This window comes from Eptatretus burgeri, chromosome 4 (assembly GCF_056783735.1).
Source record: "Eptatretus burgeri isolate ZD-2024b chromosome 4, Ebu_testis_v1, whole genome shotgun sequence".
Taxonomy (NCBI): Eukaryota; Metazoa; Chordata; class Myxini; order Myxiniformes; family Myxinidae; genus Eptatretus; species Eptatretus burgeri.
In genome coordinates this window covers 66,631,628-66,655,257 of record NC_140964.1, presented here as the reverse complement: position 1 = coordinate 66,655,257, position 23,630 = coordinate 66,631,628, and the positions used below count along the sequence as shown (strand labels likewise).

At 46.4% G+C, this 23,630-nt stretch overlaps 1 protein-coding gene across 3 annotated transcripts in view; it reads right to left on the bottom strand.

The window, feature by feature from the left end:
• LOC147028261 (inactive peptidyl-prolyl cis-trans isomerase FKBP6-like) overlaps nucleotides 1-23,630 on the bottom strand; it is a 116,021-nt gene that overhangs the window by 17,841 nt on the left and 74,550 nt on the right. For all 3 annotated transcript variants that reach the window (XM_085878511.1, XM_085878514.1, XM_085878512.1), the window contains 2 exons: nucleotides 15,012-15,121; nucleotides 11,356-11,438 (listed from right to left, as the gene is read on the bottom strand). In XM_085878511.1, coding sequence (XP_085734637.1) covers nucleotides 11,356-11,438; nucleotides 15,012-15,121 — 193 coding nt within the window. The remainder of the gene's footprint in view (nucleotides 1-11,355; nucleotides 11,439-15,011; nucleotides 15,122-23,630) is intronic.

Sequence of the window (23,630 nt, the reverse complement as noted above, 5' to 3'; positions counted from 1 at the left end):
TCAGCACTTGTATGGATTGAATTCTCGGGAGGATGTCGGAGAGATCAAGCTGCGGTGCATCGTTTGGGAATGTCAAGATCTCGGACCTTGATTTTGCAGATGATGCAGTCATCCTTGCGGAGACTTTAGATGTCCTTTTGGGGGCCCTCGAGATGCTGAATGAGGAGTCGGAGCCGCTGGGATTACGGGTTTCTTGGGTCAAAACTAAGATCCAGGCTTTCAATGACATCTTGGATGCTGCTGTCCTGTCTATGTCTGTTTGTGGTGAGAATGTTGAGGTCATGGAGAGATTCACTTACCTTGGCAGTGATATTCATGTCTCTGCTAGCTGTGAGTCAGAGGTCAATAGACATCTGGGTCGGGCCTGGGGAGTCATGGATTCACTGGATCATGGGGTGTGGCGCTGCCGGTACCTGTGCGGGAGGATGAAAATCCGAGTCTTCAGGTCCTTGGTGCTTCCAGTCTTGCTCTATGGATGCGAGACTTGGACTCTGACCAAGGATCTGAGACGGAGACTTAATTCCTTTGGTACCAGGTCTCTTTGGAGAATCCTTGGCTATCGCTGGTCGGATTTTGTGTCCAATGAGCGGTTGCTGAGAGAGACTCAAATGAGATTTGTTACGTGCATAGTCTGTGAGCATCAGTTGCGGCTGTATGGACATGTGGCTCGTTTTCCTGACGCTGATCCTGCGCACCAGATTCTCTCAGGGAGGGAGTCTCGTGAGTGGAGGAGACCAATGGGCTGACCACGTGCCTCGTGGTTGCAGCAGGTTGACCGGCATCTCAAGGAGATGGGTATGGGCCTGGCATCTGTCTGGCGGATGGCCAGACTGTGGTCCCTGGAGTACCGGTGGAAAGTGGACGCAGCGAGGCGCTGATCTGCTACATGCTCCCATACCTGACCGGAACTAACATTCTAAATCGTACGTACTTCATAGAAATATGTGCATGTGTTGTTGCTGTCGATTGGCCCCGTGACTGCCCTTCATGGACAAGGCTGATATTATGTCTGGCAGCCCCATGACTGCCCTTCATGGACAAGGCTAATATCATGTCTGACAGCCCCGTGACTGCCCTTCATGGACAAGGCTGATATTATGTCTGGCAGCCCCGCTCCCATCAGGATGATTGACAGTCGTCGTCCTGCCCACCCCTCTGATCCCTTTCTATTCCTTTACAAAGGAAAGCAGTTTTGCGTACGTTTCATGGAATCCTTTCAAGCTTGTAAAATTTTGATCAGTTGGCACTTTCAGACTATAAAATGCAGTACCATTGGTGTTTAAACCAAGCTCGCAGCTTCATCCAATTTTGAGTTCGGCTGTCAGAAAATAATAGGAAGAAGAACAAATGGCCACTTTTGGGTCTCATTTTTCTTGTCCAGCAATGATGTCCCAAAGCTTAATGAGCGTGATTTGATGGGGAATTCTCCACAGCTGACTGGTAGGTAATTTGCAGATTTACAAATTTTATCTTGGTAGATTATTTTTTAAGGATTTATATTATATTAAGCTAATGGAGTGTCCATGCCATTCCATCGTAAGAAGTCGACTGACTTATTGATTAATATTGTTTTGTAATAATGTTTATAAATCTACCTATTATCATCCCAGTTGTATTATTACTTTTGTTATCAGAAGGGGCCTTGGAAGAACACCACAATGAGCTGTCTTAACATGAATATTCAACTTAATATAAATTTTTCCCCAAGGCGTAACCCCCCCCCCCACTCCCCTCTGGGGGAGGGATTCGATTTATGCATTAAATTGACTCACTGGAATTTGTTCAAGTCTTTCTCTGACATCTTCATTCCTTTGAAAAAGGAATTTTATGTTGAACATATTTCTCAACAAGGGCATTTCAAAGGAAGGTACTTTTTATTTATTACCTCCGTCACCTAAGGTGTTCGGAGGTTATGTTTTCACCCCTGTCTGTATGTCTGTCTGTCTGTTTGGCTGTGAGCAGGATATCTCAAAATGTTTTGGACGGATGACAAAATGTGGTGTACACGTTGGATATGTGCTAAGGACAAATTTATTCGATTTTGGTGAAGATCTGGATATTATAATTTCTTAATGAAATGGAAGACCAATAAGGAACCTGAAGAAGTAAAGGGCAAAGATGGAGTCATCAGGAGGAACCTGGAAAGGATTCGGGGGCAGCCGCTACTCCACTATCCTCAAACCCATCCAGGCACAGCCAAGTGAGCCTTACAGAAAATTTTCTGCAAGAATTCACTTCTCCTGAGAGATAGATAACGAAAGAGAGGAACAGAGCATAAAAGACATGAAAGAAGAAAAATAAATAATTAGAATGAATAAATAGAACTGTGAAAATAAAATAAAATAATTCGAAAAGATGTGAAGGGAACAAAGGACAAAGATGTCGGGAAGAGCCCAACATCTTTGTTCTTTGATTATTCTTTTTTCACAATTCTCTTTATTCTAAACATGAATATACACCTGAATAAGGATTTTTATGTTTTTTATTCATATTAAGGTGTTTTAATATGGATAAAGGTGTGTAAATTTTTTGATTTTTTTTACACACCTTAATCAGGATTTTGAGACATTCCTCAATGGTGAAGAATAAGTGATTCTTCACCATTAAGTGATTGCACCAAAAATGATATACAGCATGATATTACAAATTTTTGAGGGTCATCTCAGAATAAAATGGTCCACAGAAAACAATTTGTCATCGGTCGTGCGTTTTGGCAGCCATATTGTTTTTTGTTGTTTTTTTTAAACCTTCAAAAATCTTCTTCTCTGAAGTGGCTTAACAGATTGAGGCAAAATTTTAGACATATGACCGCCTATCCATGAGGAACAAAAGGTTCACACACGACCTCATCGGTCACGTGTTTTGGCAGCCATATTGGAATTTACCCTAAAACCTATAAAAAAAAATCTTGTTCTCCAGAACGACTGGACAGATTGAGGGGAAACTTCACAAAAATGTTCCCCAAGCTTTGGGTGTACAAGTTTGTCGAGGAATAATTGATAGGTCACATGATTTGACAGCCATATTAGATTGAAGAAAATATTAAATCATGTTTTCTCTGGATCCGCTTCATCAATCGACATGAAATTTCACAATTACGATCTAGTAGTGACGGGGAATACTTATTTTAAATTCCAACTTGATCAGACTCATGGTCTGGCAGCCAGAATAATTTCATTTTTTGATCTGGGTTATTTTTGATATATTTTTTTAAAATAATGCTCACTTGGCTGTGCCTGGATGGGTTTGATGGTGGAGGAGTAGCAGCTGAAATGCAAATGCTATCCAGGTCCCTCCTGATGACATCATCTTTGCTTTTGGCTTGTTCAGGTTCCTTCTGATAACTCCAATGCAAGACTGTATCTATTTGGTCTTCAATTTGATTTGAATTGAATTAATTTTAATCGCATTCTAAATTAAATTGAATAATAATGAAAAACGTCATGGGTCAGGGTCAGGAGTCCAATCAAAACAGGGTGCATAAAAAGTGGGATGTCTTGGTACCCGGTCATCACTGCCAGCAGTTATTGAGGCAGTTCTAATTATGTCTCTTAATAATTACACAACACACCAGTGCACAAACGCCACGCAAAACAAGTTCTGGCAAGGGTCTGCAATCTCTGATTGCTCTTTCTAGTTTATCCTCTGTTTTGTGAGGGTCAATCTGGATGATCCATCAGTGTAACTATTGGTTTGAATATTTTTTTTTCACATTTTCTGTTATGTCCCTCGTTTTCCAAAAAGACTTTTTAAAGTGTTTATCGGCTCTTTCCTGCCTTTCTTTTTATTATATTAGGTCTTCTGTTATTTTCGATCAGATATTATAATAGCCCAAGATATCAAAACTCATTTCCTTGTTTTAAATTATGCATTCTTATTTGTGTAATATGTTGTTACGGGAATGCCTTCTAGGGGTTTATTTGCATCATTTAGCGATAGTTCTTTCCCATAGTGCATCCTTACTATAATTCACAGACCGGTTTTGTGTGTTTATGTGTGTGTTTGTTTGTCATGCTGCTCCTTCAGTTTTGGGCTGATTACATATCGACTTGCTGCATCGGATCAGCATCACCCCAATTAGTGTATCAGTGTTTTTATCTTTGCTGGTGGTTTTGGAGGGGAGGAGGGGTCAGGTCAGGTATGGGAGCATGTGCCAGAACAGCGCGTCGCTGCGTCCACTTTCCGCCGGTACTCCAGGGCCTCCGTCTGGCCATCCCCCAGGCAGATGCCAGGCCCATCCCCATCTCCTTGAGATGATGGTCAACCTGCTGCAACCATGAGGCACATGGTCGGCCCACTGGCCTCCTCCACCCATGAGACTCCCTCACTGAGAGAATCTGGTGAGCAGGATCAGCGTCAGGAAAACGAGCCACATGTCCATACAGCCGCAGCTGACGCTCACGGACTATGCAGGTAACAAATCTCATCCGAGTCTCTCTCAGCAACCGCTCGTTGGCCACAAAATCCGACCAGCGATAGCCAAGGATTCTTCGAAGAGACCTGGTACCAAAGGAATTAAGTCTCCGTCTCAGATCCTTGGTCAAAGTCCAAGTCTCGCACCCATAGAGCAAGACTGGAAGTACCAAGGACCTGAAGACTCGGACTTTCGTCCTCCCGCACAGGTACCGGCAGCGCCACACACCATGATCCAGTGAATCCATGACTCCCCAGGCCCGACCCAGACGTCTATTGACCTCCGGCTCACAACCTGCGGAGACATGAATATCACTGCCAAGGTAAGTGAATCTATCCACGACCTCAACATCCTCACCACAAACAGACACAGACAGGACAGCAGCATCCAAGATGTCACCGAAAGCCTGGATCTTAGTTTTGACCCAAGAAATCCGTAATCCCAACGGCTCCGACTCCTCATTCAGCACCTCGAGGGCCCCCAAGAGGATGTCTAAAGTCTCCGCAAAGATGACTGCATCATCTGCAAAATCAAGGTCCGAGATCTTGACATTGCCAAACGATGCACCGCAACTTGATCTCTCCGACATCCTCCCAAAAATCCAGTCCATACAAGTGCTGAAAAGTGTGGGGGCAAGTACACATCCCTGACGAACTCCAGTAACAACTGGAAATAAGTCAGAGATGGTACCACCACACTTCACAGCACTCTCAGTACCAGAGTAGAGTTCAGACATCAGATCGATCAGTTTTGGTGGCACCCCACGAAGACCAAGAATCCTCCAGAGGACATCCCGATTCACTGAATCGAACGCTTTACAGAGATCAACATAGGCTGCAAGCAGCCCCTGCCGAAACTCTCGTCTGCGTTCGGTGAGGACACGAAGTGCAAGGATACGGTCAATCGTTGACCTCTTTGGTGTAAAGCCTGACTGCTCTGGACGCTGGTGCTCAAGCAGATGGTGGCGAACCCTATCAAGAATTATCCGAGCAAAGACCTTGCCCGGCACTGAGAGCAGCGTCACCCCTCGGTAGTTGTTGCAGTCTTGGCGATCACCCTTCCCTTTCCAGAGAGGGACAACAAGGCCCCTCTTCCAGTCAGTTGGGATGATGCCTGCGTTCCAGGCAGAGCACAAAACTGCATGCAACGACACGAGTGCAGCATTTCCACCAGCCTTGAGAAGTTCAGCATGGATGCCACAGATCCCTGGAGCTTTGCCCCGTTTCAACTGGTTCACCGCAGCCCGTGTTTCCACAAACTATGGTGGACCACAGTTGATTCGAGGGTCAGCAACAGGGATTGTAACACCCTTGACGTCCAACTCGACAGCTGGGGGATCAGCCTGGTACAACCGCTCAAAGTAACCGGCCCAGCGGGCCTTCACTTCAGACTCCTCTGTCAAGAGCCTACCACTCTCTGCTCGAACTGCAGTGCTCCGAGGGATGGGCTTGGATGAACGTAATGCGCGAATTCCCCTGTAAGCGGGACAAGAATCACCTGTCCACAGGTGATGCTCTACCCCCTCACAGATTCCTCGCACATAGGCCTCCTTGTCCACCCTCAGTGCACGTACAGTTTTACGCCTCAGCTCCCTGAACAGCTCAGCTCTGCCATTCAGCCTGGCCCTGCGACTCTGGTCAATGGTATCCAGTGTCCCTTGAGAGACAAAATTCTTCTTTGCCCTGCGGTGAACTCCAAGGCATCCACCGGCAACATCAAGGACGGTGGTCTTGAAGGTGCTCCACAACTCTTCAGGACCCCCAAGTGTCCACTCAGCCTGTTCGCAAACTCCTCAGCTACTCTCTCATCCCTGAGCTTGGCAACATCCAGCCTCGGCTGGGATGGTACCATTCTCCAGGATTTAAGGTGCAGCTTTAGAGTTGCTACAACAAGCCTGTGGTCAGTATTGAGGAACTGAGCACTCCGGTAGACCCTGCAGTTCTGGATCATCCTCCAACGACCGTCAATGAGGACATGGTCAATCTCCTTTGCCACACCGCCAGCGTTGGAATACCAAGTCCAGCGATGAGCTTGCGGGCGCTGAAACCATGAACCAGCCACCCTAAGTCCATGACTTCTTGCAAAGTCAAGGAACTTAGTGCTATTCTGGTTCATAGTTCCTGACCCATGGGGACCAACACACACCTCATAACCATCCCTATCAGTTCCAGTCGATGCATTGAAATCCCTCAAGACGAGAAGTGTATCTCGTCTGGGGCACTGATCAACCACAGACTCGAGTGTGGCGTAGAATGTGTCCTTCACGGTGAGATCACTCGCCTCAGTCGGAGCATAAACAGAGACCAGGGAAATGACACCTAAGGAGTGGCGAATCCTTAATCTCATAATACGCTCGTTGACCGGTGTTACCTCAATTATCATTGGGGTCAGCTTATTGGACACAGCTGCAGCAACTCCTTGGGTATGGTAACCATCAGAGCGACCAGACCAATAGTAGGTGTAACCACCCACCATTATCTCGCCGCAATCCGGTCTCCGAACCTCAGAGAGAGCTACAATCCCGATGTCCAAACGCTTGAGCTCAGATGATAACAGAGACAGGTGATCATCCTCTCTTAGGGATAGGACATTCCAGGCACCCACCCGAAGGGACCGCCTCAGGTTAACCCAAGGAGACCGCCGTCTGGTGGACGACACCTCAGCACCACTCCGACACACTCTCCCGCAATCTGACCCAGGGATGTTACCCCGTGGTTTCCCTCCTATCAAAGATTGGGGGTCCCGAAGGCTTTGCCCCAATCCTCTCATCCGGTGAGCTGCCCTGCGAAGGGAAGCTGCACAGGAGGTACTCCCACGGAGTGGGTTTTCAGATTTTTTTGCGTTTTTGCGTTTTGCGGAATGAAGCGTTTTACGGTGGCCGGAGTGCAAATCCTGCCACCAACCTCCTAATAAGAAGTAGCCCAACTGCAGGAGGACGTCCGCAGACACAGTTGGGCACTAGATATGGATGGCCGTTGGCTCACAAGGAGCTCCTCCGCCCTTTGACAGGTTTTGTTTTTAATCCTGCTGGGTGTCCATATCCAAACACCCTCCTCACCAGAAAACCTGGTGGGGGAGACGGTTTAGTCGCCGACAACCCGACCATGGAACAGGTTAGTACAGGTTTACATGGTACCTGTAGCAGGTCACAGATCGAACCTGACCTGACTATAACCTGACAGAGGAGGGGGGGGTGCAAATTATCTATGTAAATGTGTATTGTGTGGCACTGCATTCAGGTGGGGGAGGGTATTACAACTCCCACCATTTACAGTTCAGTATTCCTGTCCCCACATTTTCCAGTGCAGTGAGGTGTTTTGAATTATAAGCAGTAGGTATGTTTTTGCTTCATGCACATAACCCGGGTTTTTTTGCCGATACACCACCCAAATAAAGGTATGCATCAGAAGAACGTGCTGCAAGCTTGGAACAAGATCATCCATAAGGCGAGTACTCTGCCAGTATATAAGAATAAGCAAGAGGTAATTTAATTGTGATTTAGGGATATGCATCGTTATATGTACAAAAAGCTGTCGTCTTCCCTCTTCACATGTGTGTGTCTAAAGCCATGATCCCTTCACACCTTTTTAATGTCATATCCCATTGTAATCTGTCTTTTATATTCATTCAAGTGGTCTGACAGGCCGTCGGAACGAGGAAGGTGGGAAAATGCCCCCATGACAAAGTGGGTGAAAGGTTTGGGCGGGTTGCCCAGCCCATGGACGAGCACACAAGCCAATAGCATCACGCAGGGTAGGACTAGTGACGATACAGACTGAAGGTGGAGGCACACCCGATAAAAGTGAGCAGTGTGAACTATGGAGAGGAGATGCACGGGTACTTTGTTATAGAACCTGGACTCGGATTCCTGAGGTTTTCCCGTGGCACGGGACGCATCTGCCTGCCAACACACAAGCCACCCCCCCCCGCCCCCTCTCCGGTACTGGATTGCACTTGCGGCACAAACTGTACTCCCCACGGAATTTCTCCACTTTGGACTTGCTGTCTCCCACTGGACACAGCCTAAGGTATTTTCAGTCTCATCATTTCTCCCTGGTCATTCCTTCTGTGGTGTGCATGAGGCCTGACGTGATTAGTTAATTAAGAATCGACCAATCGTTTGTACTCGGGGCACATATGGGTTATGTATAGGTAATTATATTGCTTCTTTTGTATCCCTACCCTTCTTATTTTAAATACACCATTACAAATCCATTTGGTCTCCGAGTGATTTGAGTGTCCTGATTGCGAGTATATTAGCCAGTTATATGAGCTATAAATGTCTGTTTAAAGACAGATGGGGTTCGGGCTATTGGCACCCAGTACGATACTATAGCTGCATCCGACGATCTCCACTCAGATTGCTAATTCGAGTAATCAGACTCACGGCACCTACTAGCATGTTGCCTGACCAGCCCGGGCCTTCCACCCGAATAAGGTAACACGACAAACAGGCGTGAAACCCTTTTCGGAGCGTCAAAATCAATTGGTCGGCACAATTGCTTTGACATGGTTCCTCGAGATTCGGACCGGACAACTGGGACGAGTCCGATGACACAAACAATATGTTCCCTCACAAGGAGCTTCAACACACGAATAGGCCATTAGGTCAATCAAAACCTGTGCTATTATTACCAACATATGGCTGTTCATAATAATGCAGAATAACTTTGTCTGTCATATCTGCCAGCAGTGCTATTGTTGTAGAGCTGGGCGTCGGCTGCAAGCACAACCGCGAGGTGGAGCAGTAGGGTCGACTCTACTGAACACCCGGAATGTAGATCGTACCTTTCGGAAAACTCCGAGGGTATGGGTCCCTTACCGGACCGTGAATCATCAATAATTCCACCACGTGGTACAGGGTTATTTGCCAAACTTCAAAATACCTAGAGACTCACGTGGCGAGCTACCGAGTATTCACACCCTCGACGGCACTCGTACGGGACAAGCCGTATGCGTGCTCGACCCATGCGTGACCCGAGCGGATGGTCACCGAGCTCCCGTCGATCCCAAATGCACACCACTACGGCAACAACGGCCTTCTTTAATTCTCCCAACACGCACCACGTTAAACCAATGAAGAAAACACAAAAACGAGCTGATACTTTCAACACATGGATATTTATTTACAATGGGTGGGGAAGGAACACATAAGAACAGAGTTAAACCGACTAAAGCAAGGCAAATAATGTACAGCGAAGGCACTTATCCAATTCCTACTTACAGACAGGGCCACACACACACACACACACACACACACACACACACACACACACACACACACACACACACACACACACACACACACACACACACACACACACACACACACACACACACACACACACACACACACACACACACACACACACACACACACACACACACACACACACACGGACCTTCCCGCCTCGTGGGGTCTTCGACAAGACGAGCAACCCAGAACAGCATCGCGATGCGGTCAGAAGAACCAGGCAATAGCGAGATGCGATGGAAAAACCAGGCGCCAGCGAGATGCGATGGAAGAACCAGGCGCCAGCGAGATGCGATGGAAGAACTAGGCGCCAGTGAGACGCGATGGAAGAACCAGGCGCCAGCGAGATGCGAGCAGAGTCGAGAGCTCCATTCAGCGCTCGTCCCGACAACCAAAACTCTCCCTTTGGTCCGATCGTGCCGCAACCTTATCCACCCTTGTCCAGGGGGGGAGGGGATGCCTCCTCCCTCCCCGCTCTCCCTCACTGGACGGTTTTGGTGCGCAAAATGCGCTCGTCGCCCTGCCATTGGCCAAAACGGGCACCAAGGTCGTTGATTGGACCGGGGGGCGGGGGGGGGGCGTGACGGCCGTCCGGCGGACCGCCCTCCAAATAGACAGAGGAACATTATCCTGTGTGGGCTGTGGTCATTGGACGACCGCCGAGGAACTCGTTCGCATCTCCCTGATTGGGCGAGAGCCGCCACGAGGCTCCTCCTTGAACTCCGCCCACCATGGGCACCATGGCGTCGGCCAGAGTGAGGTGAAGGTGAGGGTGATGCTGGTGTTGTTGTAGAAGATTTATGGACGTAATAATAAAAACCCTGACTATTAAAATAACTCCGCAGCGCATGAACATTTAATTACCCATTAAACAAGGGACGGGGAGCTATCTATCCTCATTTACTTATCGAAATAACTGAGCTATATGACTTGTATGTTGAGTGCTCATGGCTTCCAGATTCATAACACTATATCCATCAGCAAAATCCAGATTATGCGGTTTCTTCACCAACTGTTACACCTTCATGTATACCCGCCGTTACCTTACATATAATCTTATACAGAAATATGTTGATTCCGGTGAGATAACACGTCCTTGTCTCACTCCTGTCTTTGTTTCAAAGCACTCCCCAGGCTTTCCCTCATGCATAATGCCACTACATACCCCTTCATAGAACTTCTTCAGTACCCTTACTATTTTAATGGCACATTATAGTATTCTAATACTCTCCACAGACCTCTCCAAACTGAATCATAAGGTTTATCAAGGTATATAAAAAGCAATGAGCAATGGCTTTGCATACTAAGCATAGTTTATATAATTATACAAATAAGCTGAGTTGTGAGTATCAAAGATGAGGTCAAATGCAAAAGACCTTTATATTAACAAAAGCCTTTATATGAACCAAATATTGCTAGAATGTGAAACCACAATTTAAGCATTTTATGGTTATAAAATGAGCCAATAAAATTTTTTGTGTATTTTTGATACAAATTCAATTCCAGCTTGAACTACGTTGGTTTTAGCTCCAGCAGGTGTGATAAGAACTCTACTGAGAGACCGGAGACAAGTGAGTTTGCTTTCAAAGGATTATTCCATTTTGCGCAAGTAATATGCAGCTGAGCAACCCACTTATATGATGGCAATTTCAAAATGAGAAAGTGATTTCACACTTCAGGAACACACCTTTAACTACTTGAGAGGAGCTTGCAGATTTGAACATCCGTCCATAGAGGTCCTTCTCCAATTCCCGAAACTGCTGCCATTTTCTAGTAAGGATAAGGTCAGGACACACACACGGCATTCTTTACATTCCAAAATCATACCATGTATGAAATTCGAGAAATGTCTATTTGCTTGCTTGTTTGTTTGCCTTCCAAGCATTTCTAAACCACTGGATGGAATGAGTTAAAAACTGGTGGTTATACTCAGGAGTTTTCGGTGGTAAAAATAAATTAATGGCCCCTGGAGGTCAGGGTGAGGGGAGCACCCCAATTCTCTCTATGTAAATGTGTATCGTATATCCCTACTCCCAGTGGAGGTGTTACAAGTCATCCCGTCTGTAATCCTGAGGGAATTAACCATCTGTTGGGACGGGGTCTTCGCTAGTTTTGTTAAGTAACAAAATAAGACAATTGCAGATACATTAAAAACTAGAGTAATTCGACTGCGCGCAGTCGACGGGTATGCCTCCGCTCTCCTGCACAAACACTTGAGTATTGACATATTTGACCCTTGACCTTTATCATATCTGGCCCAAAATCTAATCAGTTAATTTCCTTGTCTAACTTTACCTTCGTCCCAAGTTTGATGAAATTCTGTCCAATATTTCTTGAGTTAGGGCATAAACAGTAACATTTCAGAGTTTGACCTTGACCTTTATCTTATCTGGCCCAAAATCTAATCACTTATTTGCCCTGTCTTACTTTACCTTTTTACCAAGTTTGATGAAATTCTTCAATTTGCTTCTTGAGTTATCGCGTAAACGAAAATCCGGACAGACAGACAACCCGGAAACATAATGCCTCTGGCACCCTTGGTGCGGAGGCATATAAAGCATTATTTTACTCCCACAATGTTATACTATGCCATGATATGCATCAGCAAAGTATAACTATACATATAAATAATGTATGATTGTGGTACTTCAGCACGATGGTTCACAAATCAAGAAATTTGTTTTGTGGGTGAAGGACAGGATTTTTTTTCAATGCAGGATATGACATCACAAGGTGACTTTCCCTGTTTAAAACTAATGAGGTACCATCATGGTTATAGTTGCCCTGTGTAATCAAAGATGGCCATTCACATGACATTCTAACAAACTGGGAATGTGAATTGGTATATCGTGAAGGGACAGCTGCCTAAACAACCACCAAACTCGAAAATAGCAAGCAGTGTAACCAGGTGTCAAGGGATATCCGTGAAGCCCAGACCACTTTATACCCACAGTTTTCAGCAGGAATTTGTAGCTTGTTCATGATGCCAGAGATAACTCGCCTATTTTTCACGAAAGATACCGTGAGATCATTAATATCCACCAACGACCAGTGCTGGGAGAACGTCCATCTGAGGAATGGCACACATATCAATGTATCCCTCTGCATGTGAAACACCAGGGTGATAGTTTATAGCTGGGTCAAGTTTCGAACCCAGGCAAGACAGCTCAGAGTGCATACCTCTAATCTAAGCCATCCTGCCAGACCGTTGAGGTACCAAGAAGATGATGAAAAGAGGTGATCGGCTTTTCGGATTTCCGAGAATTAACATTATGCAACATCGATTTATTGTCTGCGGTTTAGACAATTTAAAATCACGGGTGCCCCCACAGCTACAAAGCCTTTCATCGAATTTGTCGACTTTGACATTCAGAACACCGGACAGCAATCGCATCAAATCCATACTCGTTCCAAGGCAATTGCATTGCCCTGATTTATTAAAATGCCGAAGTCCTGCCTGGCAGAGATTTATTTATCACATAGACACGAGTAGGAAGGGTTGAATCAATAAATGGGGTGAGGTTATAATTGTAAAATTTCAAGTTGTCCATTTTCAAATTGTACATTAAACTATCGTCTTAACAACACATCAACACACTATGTTTTACTACAACCAAAGGCTCAAGTGAAGCCTACTGGAGCTTATGCCAGTCATTCATACGAGTCGACACCTCATGAGCTACTGGCAGATGTCAATTCCACCACACGTTAAATACTTGTTATCAAATATACTGCAGTGCTCAAATACACGATTATCTTATGCAAGTGAATTAATTCGTTGTTAAGCAGTTTCTTGGCAAGGGTTAAACTGGATGGTTTGCCATTGCCTTCCCAGCGTTGTTTGTCTATGCTCTATCCTCTTAAATGCTGAGCGTCAAGCAAGGAAGCAGCACATACCATTTTTTAAAAGGTCTATGGTATGGAGGCCAGCTGAAAGGATGACAGAGGTATGCACACTCACCTCTAAGCTGTCTAACCTGGGTTTGAATCCAGAATCAGGCTACAAACTGTTATCCCGGTATTTCACAGGCAGGGTGATTCATCAATAGGTGTGCCGTCCTTCGGATAGACGTTAAACGGGTATCCCATCTGCCAGCATTCATTGGTGGACATCCCAAGGTGTCCTCTGCAAAATGTTGGCAACCTATGGCAGATACCATGGCTAAATTCCAAATTCCTGCCCTAACCAGCATTCCATCTGCGACACAGCTGCAAGCTCAGCCAATGATGCTATCCCACAGCCTCATGCTACAAACGAATGAAGAATGACTAGGCCAGGATTTGAACCACCGACTGTCCTGATTCAGAGCAGATGCTCCAACCATTAAGCCACCGAGTCTGCTTAAGAAAGGGGTCAACCTTGTGTTTTTAGAGGTGTGAGAATGATTGGAAAGCTATAAATATACCATCAGAGATGGGGAATCCCCCGCCATTGAAAAATAATTGAAATCAGATAAGCGTTTTTCCATTTATTACAAAAAACATTTTTTTCAAGATGGCCGTCCCAGTCGGCCATCTTGGATCCGGCCATGCCCAAAATCAATAGGGTTCTTCCTTTTCAGGTGGTACATGTGAGACCCAAATTTCAAATCGATATGGCGAACAGTTTATGAGTTATCGCACTCACAGCTATAAATTTTGACGCCCAGCCAGCCAGCCGGACGGACGGACGACCCGGGTGACAACAATATCCCCCTTCCGCCACGCGGCGGGGGATAAAAATGGTATAAAGGGTAGCCATAGTTACCTTACAAATTAAAGAGATTTCATCTCAATCACCCATTGCATATTTATTTATCTTTTTAACATCACCATTCTCTGCCAACCATAATGTTCCCTCAAAGCTACAATAGTTCAACACAAAGCTCTTAATTGTGCTACTTGTTCAATCGATGACAGCTTGCGAATTGACAACTGGCACCCCACCTGTTGAAGATACCAATTTGTGAGGGCATGCACCTACTTTTCCCTTCCTTCTGAAACATGGAGCTCCCTATGCCGGTCGGCGTCCCATACTTAAGCAGTTAAGATGTCCTGAACAAAGAATGACAATCTCAAGCCAACCCATTTGTGATTTGTGATCTGCACCGATTTGTGATTTTGGCCCAACCCAACTACTTCAAAGTGTCGCATCTTTTCCGTCCTTGAAATTACATATTTGTAGGAACTATTCATGCCCCCTCTATGAGCTATGCTGATCATGGTAAAACTAAAACCTGTCCTGAAAAATAAGAAATACAATTTAAAAGGTTGCTCAACATTCAACGTCCCGCTGCAACCTTGATGTCCAACAATGTGGGCATGTATATAAATATATGTGAATGAAGTAGGTGAAGGACGCACTCGTTAACATGCTTCAGCTGTGCTATGATGGTGGAGTTGAGTGGAGCCAGCAAATGCGCCCGAAAGAAGCAGTCTTGTGCAAGTGCAAATTCGCTCTGCATCACATAAGCCTGTGAAGTGGGGGAGAGAATAAGGGGAGATAATTTCAATGAAGAACTAGAACAGCACTCGGTGAAGCACATACCTCCACCAGGCTGAACAATTTACATTTTGTAAACCATTGTTAGGCCGGATCTGGATCCGGACCTGAACCAATATCGAATCGGCTTCTTATTGTCACCTAACCAAATAATCCACCTAGTTTTGTCACAACTCGTCCACAACCTTTTGAAATACCATGCAATGCAGTATATCGTTTTTGGCCCCATCTCTCAATGGTGAAGTATTACTTTAAAAATTTAAAATTCTCGAATCCGAATTCAGATTCGGATCTTCATCAAAATTGAATGGATTCAACCTCGTCACACGCCCAACCTGTCCACTAAGTTTTGTCTGAATCCGTCCGTAACTTTTTGAGATATCGTGCTGCACATCGTTTTTAGCCGGATCACTCAATGGTGAAGAATCACTTTACAAAAATTATCGGATCCAGATTCGGATCTTCACCAAAATCTAATCATTTCGTCCTTATCACACACCCAACATCGCCACCAGATTTTGTCCGAATCCATCCACAACTTTTTGAGATATCCTGTACACAGACAAACAAACACAGACAGAAAGGAGTGAAAACATAACCTCCATCCACATTCCGTGGTGAGGTAATAAAGTAAAACAAGGAAACATGATTTGCATGTCAAGTCTAGAGCCTTTCTGTGTCGGACACCGATGTGCAGCAGTGATAACACAATCCAAAATATTGGGAAGGCTGTTAGAGCCAAATGGGCTTTGAGATGCTGACCCAGGATAGGCAAGGTATTCAGATCAGATCATGAACCATTCTCTACACAGAATGTCGGTGCTGCAGAAGCAGTTTATATGGCTCGGGTTACAATCCTGGATGGGTCAGCACTCCAACACAGGAAGTCAGGGCAGGAAATTTTAATTTGTTCATGGGGCCGATGATAGCGCACCTACTCTTCACAAAGGACACCGTGGGATCGTTAACGTCCACCAACTAATGCTGTCAGATGGGATGCCCAGTTTAACATCCATCCGAGGGACGGCACAAACATTGATGAAGCACCCTCCCTGTGAAACACCAGGATGAAAATTTCTAGATCTGCCGAGATTCAAAACCAGGCAAAACAGCTTAGATGCGAGTGTGCATACCTCTAGGCCATCCTGCCAGCCCACAAGGGATTGCATACATTTATAAAGCCACATCCTCAAGATATTACACCACACAATGCATGACCTGCAAGAATGACAAGATCGGCAAACCAAAATTCTTTGTGTAAACCAAGCGAGACCCACAACGAAAATATAACTTCCCAGGGGTTTTCAAAGACCTGCCATTTCCAAACTCATCTTCTCTCACTTGCCTCACGTTCATAGATATACATTACTTTGTTCAACTCGAGGACTTTAAATTTGGCAATCTACAGCCATCTTGTATCAAGCACGACATAAAAATATGCAAGTTCTGCTACTATCCGTGGCCCAATGTTGTTGTTGAGCATGCAGACATTATTATATGTCCACCCTAACCCACCAACGAGCTCTGCCACTGGAATTAAAAATCAAAAAAAATAAAATAATAATACATGAGCAATTGTTAGGAATTCGTCAAATGCATTCTATTAACAAACTTCTCATCTTCCTACGCCCTTCCACACTGCCCCTCCTCCCCCACCATCCCTCTCACATCCCTAGTTCCTCCAGAATATCATGAAATGCAATGCAGCAAAGCATTGCCATACATTGATCATTTGCAGACTAGCCAGAATGCACTCGAGGGAGGTGCTGACTCACACCGTTATGTTTGTCTTCGAAGAAATCATGGTTGTTTTGCGATTTGATGCACTATAAAAGGCCTTACACAGGAGTGTGAAGCTGAAGTCAATGCGTTTTTATACACAAACATACCTATCATGAATTGGTGTATATTTTTTATTTTAGTATGATGATTTTCATTTCACTGGCAATTAGCATTAATTTAGTATTATATTAATACAGGCCAAAGTTGTTTTTTCTTTCTTTTTTCAGACAGAAGTGATAGTTATGAAAATGGTGCCAACAGAGCTACACAAATATTGATAGACACTCTCAGTTGAATTAAATATTGAGACATCTTCCCAGACTTGGGGTGAGTGATGGAGATTATATTTGTCACCCATGACCTGCCCATGGGTACCCCCAAGCACATGTGCAAAATCTGAGTGAAATTGACACAGAAACCATAACTTAGAAGAGGAACATAATTGCGTGAGCCAGAACCTCCGTCTGATAGGTTTCCTGTCTGCTCAGCAAGTGAGTATTGCGACGTCTGCGTGTTTCGTTGTCAAAAGAATAACTCGCCATCAGCGGCTTGAATCACAAAGTTTGGCAAAGAGTTTCATATTGTACATGCAGACACACTTGTGGAATACCCATGCAATGCACAAGCCTATGGCCTGAGTTAATATACTCCTGCACTAAATTTCATTATATATTTTTCCTTGTGACCTCAAAGTTGAACTCGTCTGAGACATTCACAGTAGGAAGCTCTGAGACATTCACAGTATGAAGCTCTGTGCCAAATTTGGCGATTCTAGTTGCCCTCGTTGTCCATTTATTCTGCCAATAAACAGACGAAAATAAAAATTAAAAAAAGACAGGATCATCGCAATATTTGCACACCTGGCGTACAGCGCATTCTCATGACAATATCACAACACTACTATGTAGACATAATGGTTTTGACCGATGAAAGGTACGACAATTAATACTATAATGAAACCGATCAAGCAGAGCTGTATGAAAACTCGAGAGAAGGCTGGAAATGACTGTGGTCAATGCAGAATTTACCGTAACTCAAGGAAAGTGATGTGAAACTCATGTGCTTTTTTTTTGATAGCGCAAGATGAAAATCGTCCGACAGGATGTTGCGGGGGTAGCACACTTGTCTTTCAACTGCGAAGCCTGGATTTGATTCTCTGCCCAACAATACACTGTCGGATTGGTGCTTCAAAGGCAAGGCGTCGCATTTTAAAAGGTGTTCCTACCCTCTGATGGACGTTTAACAATAGCTGGTGGACATTAAAGATCCCACGGTGATTTTCATGACGAGTAGGCGAGCTATTGATGGTGCCATGGTGAAATTCAAATTCCTGCTTTGACTGCTGGGAAAGCAATGGCAAACCACTGACGAGCATAAACCAAGCAAAGAGAGTGCAGTAGTGCGAGTGCTGCCAAGCGGAGTGGGATGACAACCAACATATATGAAAATACACATGGAGGAACAATGTAAATGAAGACCCCATCCAAGGATCGAAAAATCAACCCAACACATAATAAATGTTGACAAGTAGAGGTAGATTGATCCTATTAATTACAAGCAAGTTGATTCAATAAGTCTGTGGCCAGGGACGAAAATGCAATGGCTGATAAGTATGCAAAAATGGCACTAAAATGCAATTTGTTGGTGTTCCAAAGCTATGATTTATCGCCTGGTCTTGCTCTTCAAATGACTCATTCACTAAACTGTCGCATGGAAATTGCTTTCCCTTCAAGCAATTCTTTAATTCTCTAAGCACGTGAAAGAAGTCAAGCAGGAATCAGGTCTGATAAGCATGAGGTGTGTACGTGAAATTTGAGTGGAACATCGAAAATGGCTGCCATGGCAGCACAGGTTTTGTGGGTTGAAGGATTGTGGTGAAACAGCACATCTCAACCTCCCCTTTTCTATTGATTCAGGATTCCTGCCTTTACCTGTTTTTTTTTCAGTTCGGGCTCGGAAAATTTGGGCTTGAACCATCTCGAGTTGGAAGCGTAGATGTGTTTGTGCGGCGTTCTCTGTGCACTTTCTTTCCCAGCATAAAAGAAAGACTCATCAAGTTGTATTTTATGACCTTCAAAGCCATACCACAACCAAGTTGATGAAATAAGAAAAGTGTACAATGCTAAAAGCTGGCTTCATACAAAGTTACATGATGATTTGATGGAAAATGTGGCTGGTGATCCAAAAAAAAAAAACAGCTTTCTGTGTGGTGTAGTCTGCGGGCCTACGGGGAGGGGCATGATGATGATGCATGATGGGCGTGATGATGGGAGGAGTGGTCGTGGTGGTCATCGTATCTGCAAGGGATATAAGGTGTGCGCGCCGCCTGAGGCGTCGTAGGAATGCAGTAGTCGAACGCGGCTCGTGCGTGTGCATACGTAATAAAGGAGAGCCGCCGGGCAGAGTACGCCCGCGCTCGCGCTTGTACAACACAGCCCGGCTCGACTGTCCTCCCGCTCGTGTCTGCCTGCTAAGCATCTTCCATTTCAGTACATTACAGTTGGCTGACGAGGATCTTCGGATCGGCGTGTGCAGGGCGGTTCCAAGCTACGGAGCCAAGGGTCTCGCCAGCACGAGCATGGCAGAAGGTCGGGGCACAGCGCACGGACGTGTACCCGTGTTCGGGGGAGATGAGTTCGAGTTGTTTTCTGAACAGTTAGGTTGCTACTTTCGGGCGAATGATGTAGAGGATGAAGAGAAACGCAAGGCGATCTTGCTCGCCTCGCTATCAACGGAGCACTACCGGCTGCTGAGTGATTTGGTGGCTCCAAATAGGCCCAGTGATGACGTGCTATCCTTTCAGGACATCGTGGCGAAAATGAAGACCCACTTGGCGCCAGAGAAGTCGTTACATCTCGCGCGGTTCCAGTTCGATCATCTCGCTAAGGGTGGCGAGGAGCGCGTTGCGGACTTCGTAGCATGGGTGAAGCATTCGGCTGTGCCGTGCAAATTCACGACAGAGGAGCGTCCGGCACGGCTCAGAGATCGTTTTATTTCTGGTCTGCGAGACGCAAAGATGGTAGCAGCCATCCTGCGGTTGACCGACATCACATTCGACTCTGCGGTCGCGACTGCTTCATCTGTCGAGCAGACACTCACGGATGTCCGCGTCATTGCTGGCCAGGACGTAATGAGTAGCTCCAGCTGGGGCATGGCGGCTAATCCCGAGGTCCACGCGGTGACCACACAAGTGCCGCAGGTCGCGCAGCCCGGAGTCCGCGCGATAGCACAAGTGCCGCAGGGTGCTCGCGCGCCTAGCGGTGCGGGACGAGGGCGCGCACCGCAGCACGGTCGCACCGGGAACGAAGGGGAACCGCAGCACGGTCGCACCGGGAGCGAAGGGGCACCGCAGCATGGTCGCACCTGGAGCGAAGGGGCTTTCCGGGGGTGCTGGGGGTGTGGGGGACCGCACCTGCGACAGATGTGCCCGTATAAGAACACCGTGTGTTTGCATTGTCACAAGGTGGGACATTTGAAGCGTGTGTGTCGGATGGCGGGGGCCTCCGTTGGGGTCTTGGATGACGAGGTGCGGGAGGACCCTTGTGACCTGGAGATCGGCCTGCAACCGGGGCATGACGATGCCGGCGAGCCGGAGCAGGAGATGCAACCACAGTTGAGTCTGTTTTCCGTTGGTTCGGAGATGACGACGCCTTTCACGGTTGAGGTCGAAGTGAATGGCCAACCGACTGTGTTTTGCGTGGATACCGGGGCTGCAGTGTCGGTCATAGGTGAGCAGGCGGCTCGTGGTCTTCGCGGTATTCGCCTGGTCAAGACGGCCTTGTCGTTATACACGTACACCGGTGAAGCGATTGCACCGCTTGCGAGGGCCGACGTCTCAGTGCGCTACCGAGATCGACGCGCCCGGCTCTCAGTGTTCGTTGTACGAGGGGAGGGGCCCCCCCTTTTGGGTCGGGACTGGCTGGCGCACCTCGGACTGGATCTCCGGTTCGTACCTCCAGATGTGCCAGTGCTCTCTTCGAGGCCTTCGTCGAGTACCGAGGGCGAGGCTCTGGCGGCGGAGGCCGCGTCGATGCAGCGGGAGCGACCGTTCGTTGCTGCCGGCGGCAGTGATGTGCAGTTCGGGAGCGGCGAGAGCCGTATCAGCTCTCGCGACGAGTTCCCGCGCTTCGCTCGCGATGAATTCCCGCGCTTCGGCAGTGTTCGTGAGGCAATGCGCGTCGGTGTTGTTCAGGCAGCTTCAACAGGTGGCGGTGAGCCCGTGGCGTTAAAGGGAGTCGCGAGTCACAACATCGAGTCGACAACCAAGAAACGAACTCGTGATGTGGGTTGTGGGTTGTTGTTCATGGCATATGTGTTTTTCCTTGCTCTAGTGATGCAGTTTAATGTTGTTGAAATAAATGCAAGCAGTTCTCGTGTGAAAGTGGATTTGGCGGAGATCAGTCAATGGGGTTGGTATTATGATCAATGTGATGTGGGGGCAAATAAAGAAGGTTTATTGGCCTCCAGTTGCCCCAGGCCGCAGGTAGTTGCTTTGTCATGTGCTGGGGGTTTATCAAAAGACCGCGCTGTACGGAAAAGCGAGTTTGCAATGCTTCGAGTGATGTTCGTAGTGATTTATAACGAGCCTATGATTGCAGTGTGGTTTAAATGGAATTGCTCCCGTCTAGCTGCCGTGTGGGTCTCGGAGGTCGACTCGGAACCAAGACTAGTGCCCTGGTCGGCGTTACCCCGACCTCTGGTTGCGAGCGCAGCTCTCTGTGTTCGCTCAAGGCCGTTTGGACGGGCGTTGGCGTCTCAACTGATTGGGGTGCGTGGGTTGTTTTGGAGCATTAAATGCGTACAGCCAGCGGCGCTGTTCAGCGCCCCGGCTAAGGTCGATCAAGGCTGGCGCCACGGCTTCCAGACAGCGGGCTTCCGGCCTCGGAATGTTTACCTACGTCGGGTCTGCCTGGGGGGAGTGGGCCGGAGGCGTTTGATGGTGCCGGGGGAGGTTGGCTCGAAAGGTCGCCACGACCTCGGCGAGGGCCATGTCAGCATGGGTCGCCTGGGGGCGTTTTTGCTGCGTAGTGCTGCTGTGCTTCTCGTTTTGCTGCTTCATATCGGTAACGCGGTCAGAGTTTAGTGGGTGCTTTGTGCACCTCCGTCTTTGGAACCTGGCCTTTGCTGCTCCACTCGCTCGCATCGACACATTATATGATGTGGTGTGCTGTTATACTTCGCTGTTTTCATTTTTGGTGCCTTGTTTATGTCGAAGTTTATGTTTATGCTTAGGATGATGGTGATCATTTAATAATCATACTTTTAGGAGGGAGGAGTGTGGTGTAGTCTGCGGGCCTACGGGGAGGGGCATGATGATGATGCATGATGGGCGTGATGATGGGAGGAGTGGTCGTGGTGGTCATCGTATCTGCAAGGGATATAAGGTGTGCGCGCCGCCTGAGACGTCGTAGGAATGCAGTAGTCGAACGCGGCTCGTGCGTGTGCATACGTAATAAAGGAGAGCCGCCGGGCAGAGTACGCCCGCGCTCGCGCTTGTACAACACAGCCCGGCTCGACTGTCCTCCCGCTCGTGTCTGCCTGCTAAGCATCTTCCATTTCAGTACATTACATTCTGCAGGTATGGCTTGTAGTTTACAAAGCATAGCATATTCCTCGTTTGCTTAGCATACGAGTACAGGATGATCCTCAGGTACAGGGTGTTTCACATCGCGGGAATAAACAGCTGACGCCAAACGAAGCAAGGCCTCAGCCAAATGAAAAAAAGGATAAAAACGGATAAATTGAAAACAATTGATTTGAGCAAAAAAGCCTTCACTAGTTACATACGACTGATGTTTGCACGCATTTTGCATGTACCCAAGGGTACGTACGCTCAACTTAATTTAACTTTGGATCAAATCTTCTGCACAGTGGGGTTCAATGCCATAAATCTGTTGAGAAACCTTTAGAAATATAGTTTGTGCTGGTTAAGCAATGGGATGTGCACTGTCGTTTTAAGTTTTGTAGAAAATAATAATAATGAGTTTATTGTCATATATATATATATATATATATATATATATATATATATATATATATATATATATATATATATATATATATATATATATATATATATATATATACACGAAGCACATACAATGAGAAGTACTTTGATATTGTGTGCTTAAATAATACATTGCATAAGAAATAGATAGAGACAGAATGATTGTGAATTGAGAGCCCGAAACATTTTGGTGTTGAAATGCAGTACAAAAAAAAATGACCGTTTTTACAGCCATTTTTCCCTGCTGTGCAGGGGTTGGGCTTTTTTCTTGAGGCAATGTTTTATGGCCAGATGCCCTTCCTGACGCCAACCCTGGTCGCCTCTTACGACACACACGGGGATATTGTACACCTATTCTAACCGGGGCATACACCGGGACCAGTACACTGGGTACTCACTTCGCCGACCTCGGAAGGATGACAGGCTGAGTCAACCCCCTGGTGTTAATTCAGCAGCCAACGGGGCTTGAACTCAGGACCCTAGGATCCCAAGCCACCACCCTAACCACGAAGCCGACACCAGGCTTGGTGTTGAAATGAAATGAGAAAAGGAAATGAGTTCCATGGTTTAAAATTCTCAGAAATAATTATCATAATCAAGCAATGGTCTTTCATGATGAGGTAAATCAACTTCATTTGCATTTCCAGTTTTTGAAGTCTGTATAATAATGCCCAAACTGCAGTTCATTGTT